General features: G+C 38.2%; 1 protein-coding gene across 1 annotated transcript in view; it reads left to right on the plus strand.

Annotated features, from left to right (window-relative positions):
* Nucleotides 1-5,683, plus strand: part of CD2AP (CD2 associated protein) — a 122,481-nt gene that overhangs the window by 109,389 nt on the left and 7,409 nt on the right. Inside the window, exons 14-15 of the mRNA XM_019520692.1 lie at nucleotides 4,414-4,529; nucleotides 5,476-5,565. Of these exons, the coding sequence (XP_019376237.1) occupies nucleotides 4,414-4,529; nucleotides 5,476-5,565 (206 nt within the window). The remainder of the gene's footprint in view (nucleotides 1-4,413; nucleotides 4,530-5,475; nucleotides 5,566-5,683) is intronic.

The raw sequence follows: 5,683 nt of genomic DNA on the forward strand, positions 1-5,683 counted from the left end.
AAATGTCATGAGTCCTGGTAAATGCAAAATACAGCACAGCAAAGCTGTAAGGCCATAGTTGCAATGTACTGATGTCAGTTGTTGTATCGCATAATCCAAAGAAAAACAAGTTGCTGGGTGGCTTCCCTGAAGCAAATGCACAAAAAATGAAGTTTTACCGAAATAACTAATACTTTTGTACAGTCTCGCTGCTTTGTTGTTATTTTGCAAGTTCCAGCCTTATTTCTGACAGTTCAGGATTTCAGAATAAAATTGATTTATATTTGATCTGATTTGTTTCAGAGATACTGATCTTAGTGGTAGCTCTGAATGTTCAGCACTTGTGAAGATGAAGTTAGACCAATTCCAAAGCAATGATTGTTCCCTATCACTTGTTGAAGTTTTGTTTCAAAATTGCAATAGATGATACCTCTCTTGGGTAGAGTAAAGAATATAATGGATTGCAAATAAGCAGTGATTCTGTTTGAATCTAGGAAACGCATTTAACATAGGCAATGCTATTATGCTGAACATTGAAAGCAATTCTGTTCCTTCTACAAATGTTTCTTTTTCCTGCTTTGTAAAATATTTTTTTTGTTCAGAATCTTTTTTCTAGACATTCCTCTCCTTGACTTTTCTTTCCAGATTTTGTTTCCTATCCTGTTTGCCATGTTTCCCTTCTTACGTGTCAGGAAATTACCCTACCCTACTCCATTTTGGTAAGATAACATTCTATAAGGAAATCCATACGCTGTATGCCATACCAATATATGCACGTAGCCTTTTCTTCTAAGCAGCACACAGTTAATTTTTTCCTTTGCAATTGTGTATACTAAAGTTTTTTTGTTTCATTTTTTTTTTACTTTCATGTTACAATGCCTTTCTTGTTTGTTTTGAATGAATATTTTCCTTGGGTACTAAGAAACAATTTAGCTTCAAATGTATTTAAAAAAACAAACAAAAGTGGGATTTTCTTGAAGAGAGCAAATATTTTTAATCATTTCAGCCTACCAGTTGAGGCACCAGACATACCTTTTTGCAACAGATTATAGTTTAACATTGTGTTGAATGGGTTTACATATGAATACACGCAGATTATTTGATTCTCGTATTTGTTATGCACACTGGGAGTTTTTTTTTCAGATTTTTGATTATTTGGTATATTAAATCTTGGACAAAATCTTTGTAAGTTGCCTAATTGGCTTCTTGTTTAAATTGCATTTTGTTTAAAAAGTGGTTCGTTTACCCTTAAAATCGTCTAGTTTCGTTTATAAAGATGTTGAATATAATATTCTATTTAAGGGGATTCCCCATACTAAATTGTAGGCATAAACTTATTTTGACGTAGTTAAAATCTCAATATTCTGGAGTTAATAATGTATGCTCTTTACTTTTTTTTGATCCATTATGTTTATTCTCAGTAGGCCAAGAGAAAAGAAGGCTGCGTATATTTCTGTTAAGAACATAAATGTTCAGTTTATCTTTTCATGGTGGTGTCATTGAGATGTAGCTAGCGTTTTGAGCTGCTGAACCCTAGTAACTATGGCAGCTTGAGTTACTACTACTTCATTCATGTCTCCTGCTTTTCTTATACTGTGCTCTGGTTCTTCAGACAAATGGAGGTGGTATGTTAAGCCCAACCGGGATGCTTTTGGCAGTTTACTAGCAGAACTCACCATATATAGTGTGTTTCAACCTGCTTCTGGTCCCGGTACAATGCCCAGATCCAAATTTAGATTGCAATAGAAACCTACTGGGTTGCTTTGTCCATTCAACGCTAATTGATCTTTCTGATCCCTCTTCCACGCTGCCAAAACCCTCATCCATTTTAGAGTCTGCCATCCTGAAGATTACATGATAATTGGAGCACTTTTTGGCACGGTGTAGCCTTCTCTTTGGTAGACACAGTCTCAAAAGCCAACAGTGACTGTAAAAGGGACCCTTGATAAATAAGCTATTAATGATTGAAACCACCCCCAGTGTAGTTCATGTGAAATTCCCAGTGATTTTAGCGGGGTCTAGATTTCACGTGTTCATAGGTAGGATTAGATCAAAAGGTGTGTGTATGGGGTGGAAAACTAAAACCACTAAACACCTTGTATCAAGTAACTGCACTCTCCTCCCTGTACAAAACTAACAAGAAAAAAGGTCACAAGAGTGAACCAATGAAGTGAGTGCCCTATTATTTTTATTGTGATAGCAGTGTGTTGGCTCAGAGCACTTTCTCAGGTGTAACAGCTGCTCTCCTAAAGAGTTGACACTCTTAAAGCAAAAGATCAGTTCTTAGCATTATTTCACTGCTTCCATGATGTACCACGAGCACTTCCTTGCATTCATGCCTCCCTCCCAGGCTCCCCCCCTCTTCCCCCCACCCCCAGCTCTTCTGAAACCTCTGCATGTGGACCCTTCTGCTAGCGACACAGCTGACTGCTTTGGGGATGTTTGTGCCACCTGAGCAGTCCACTGACAAATAAATCCTATCCACTCACATATGTCCAGGCCCCCAATTTAGGCTTGGGGTGCTTTGGAGCTACTCCTGCACATGTGCACATGATCCGTTACCATGATTGCAGCCTCTCCTGGGGTGTGTGCTCAAGCCTGCCCCTAAGCTCCCTGATTTACAGACCTGGATGCAAACGAGGCTTATTTCTTGGTGGCATACCCAGACTCATTCAGGAACCCATCTAGCCAGGCCCTTGCAAAACGCATGCCGACTTGCTGCACAGCATGTAAGGCTTGCGCTGCTTATTAAACTCAACACACAATGAGTTTACATCCCTGCATTTGCCACACACAAAGGACATCTACCTGAGAGAGAAGTATTATTTACATATTCTTCCTATTTTCCTTTTGTTCCTCGTTACAATAATACATAACTAACTAGTTTTATTTTTTTAACCTAAGTTTCTGCTCTGAGATTAGACAGGCCACTAGGAATATGCTCCCTTAATAACTATTGTATTTGGATGATTATAGTAAAATAAATCCCCTTTTTCCTTTCACAGTCATCCTGTCCCCCCTCAAACTTTGCTCTGTGAATCAGCACGTTGCTATTCTATTTTTACCATTCTTTTAATCCTGTCCATTTAACCTCTCTTCCATGCTTTTTTCCCCTTCATTTGCCAACAGAAATTAATGTTCACAAAAGTGATAGGTGCCTGCAATTCTCATTGTAGAATTATCAGATAGCAGAACTAATGGTAACAAATGCATTGACTTTCTAAGGAAATTAGTTCTTGCTTGACTAAACTATAAAAATTTTGGCTTTTTAAAAAAATGGAATAGGTGTGTCTATGCATCTTTCATAATAAGTTACATGTAGTACTCTAGATCTTTATAGTGATGATGTCTGTATTTTTTTATAAACATATAAACTTCACCGCAGTGTAGTTAGGTTGGTAATTATTGTGAACTATTTTACACATGGGGGTTTTAAGGCACTGAAGCTATTAATTTGTAATCGCCCAGCCGGTAAATTTAGTTTTAATTATTTCCACTCTTTACCACTCTTGAGGTGTCTTGTTCAGACTAACTGGCTTTGTCCTAATGAGTTTATGCAGAATTAACACTTATTTCAAGGGACAAAGTAGAAGGGGCAAAAGAGAAGAGAAACATTTTCTTTCTCAGATGTTGCTTATGTAGAGGCATAAGCATAAGGAGACTTTTCAGAAATGACAAGAAATTTCAAGTAGTTGAATATGAAAGTAAATAAAATCTTTTAGTATAGACTTCATGGAGATTGGCTGTTTGTAGGTAAGTTGTTGTGTATGAAGAGACTGCTTAAATTGTAGATGAGAGCTAAAAGGATCCATTTTCCCCCACCTATTATTGAAGCAAATTTAACTTGACTGTGTGTATGTACCACTTATTTTATTGGTTTTCTTAAGACTCTTAGTGTAGTGACATAATCATGCAGCATTGGCTCTTCTATTTAGAGACTTTAACAAATTGTGATTCACATACTCAGTTTAGAACATATTGAGATTAGAAAATTCACTCCCCATAAAATAATTAATTAAGCAAACCTGAAGCTGCATAACTAAACATTACGTATTCCAAATTTCCTTCAGAAGCATTTTGAGAGATTTAACTGTTTTTTTCCTCTGCACTCAGGTCAGAAGTCTGTCAGGCAGTCTTACCACTCCAACCACTAGTCTGTTGGGAATATGGACTGAATTCCTTTACCAGCCATTGTATTAGCTAATGGGATAAAACTCTCTCAAGTTTCTTGTGTAACAATTGTCTTTTAGACTGATTTTAAAAGTCTGCAAGGGTTGTTTCTTACATTGCCTGAGCATGACTATAGTACATTTGAAAGTCTTTTTGAATTAGAATTATTCCAATAAGTTGTCTCCTGTTTGATTTTAAAAGAAAATGTTTATACTTCCTGAGTGTTTGCATTTAATAGGGGTCCCTTTTCTTATCCTTTTCTAGATCTCATAAGCTTTGATGATGTAATAGCTACCTCAAATAATCTATCGCACCCTACTGCAAGCAGACCGAAGATGCCTGGCAAGAGGCTGCCTGCTCGTTTCAATGGCTGTAATTCTGTGAGTGCATCGACTGTGTCCTTCTGAAGATAAATTGAGGGATGATTAATTTCCAGGGAACAGAATTGCATTGGGCAGTGCCATACAAATAAAGTATTTACTTACAGAAGTGAGAAACTACCTGTTGTGCCAATATACATGCAGAATATTGACAAGGAAGTAACGCTTCATGAGTGTTGCTTTAGAAATTTCTCATTATCTGGTTTATGCATTGCAATTCCAATAATGTCTGTAGTGCATAAGAACATGGACTCTCCCCCAAAGAACTTACAATTTAATGTAAATCAAAGCTGTCCAGTGTCTGAGCAACCAGGAGTCACACAACGTGAGTCTACTGGCGTCCCTCCACCAGGCTGCTCCATACAGCAGGCCTTCCCCCCGCCTTTGCTGTACTTCATTGCACTGACAACCCAGGCATCCTAAGCTGTGGACTCTGCCCCATGAGCCATGCTCCACTGCCCTGTCCCCAAGGGGCAGGGCTGAAAGCTGAAGTCAGAAGAGAGAAGGGGAACCTGGAGACCCTGGCAGCAGCAGTTGTAATGTAGGGGAATGGAGCCTAGACAGGAGCCCACACCCTTTGCGGGATGTGGGTGAGCCTGGTATCAATTATCCATTCAGACGCGCAGCTCATCAGTGGTCAGAATGAGATCAAGATGGAGTAAAAACTTGGTCACAGAATATTTTGTTTTCTGTTTATTTTTGTGCAGTTCCATCAGTTACCCTGCAGGAAAGCCTTTGATCTGCTGCTTTTCTTTTAAACACATTTGTACTTGGTGTCGGTTTCTGCAGTGCCTAGTGGAGAACTTTACTGCCTACTATTTAAAAAAAAAAATTGGTAGAGGTGGGAGGTTAACAATAATCTAGAAATTAAATGAAGGTCATCACTTGTATTATCAAATGTTGTTTCGCAAGCACCTTTATTTCATATGTATACTTTATTTACCAGACAAGTCAAAATGTGAATACAGAAAAAGTTGTGAAGGTTCATAAGGAGGAAGAAGAAAGTGCCAAGACTAAGCCATCTGAAATGAAAAAGGTATGAAGTGAAAGTGTTTAGAAAGACATGCCAGTCTGTTAGTGCTGCCATTCAGTTTAGGTGCACACTGGGGTATTAATGCAGTCATTCAGATTGTAGATATTTCCCTTCAGGCACA

This window comes from Gavialis gangeticus, unplaced genomic scaffold (assembly GCF_001723915.1).
Source record: "Gavialis gangeticus isolate Ggan-Ray unplaced genomic scaffold, GavGan_comp1, whole genome shotgun sequence".
NCBI classification, from domain to species: Eukaryota; Metazoa; Chordata; order Crocodylia; family Gavialidae; genus Gavialis; species Gavialis gangeticus.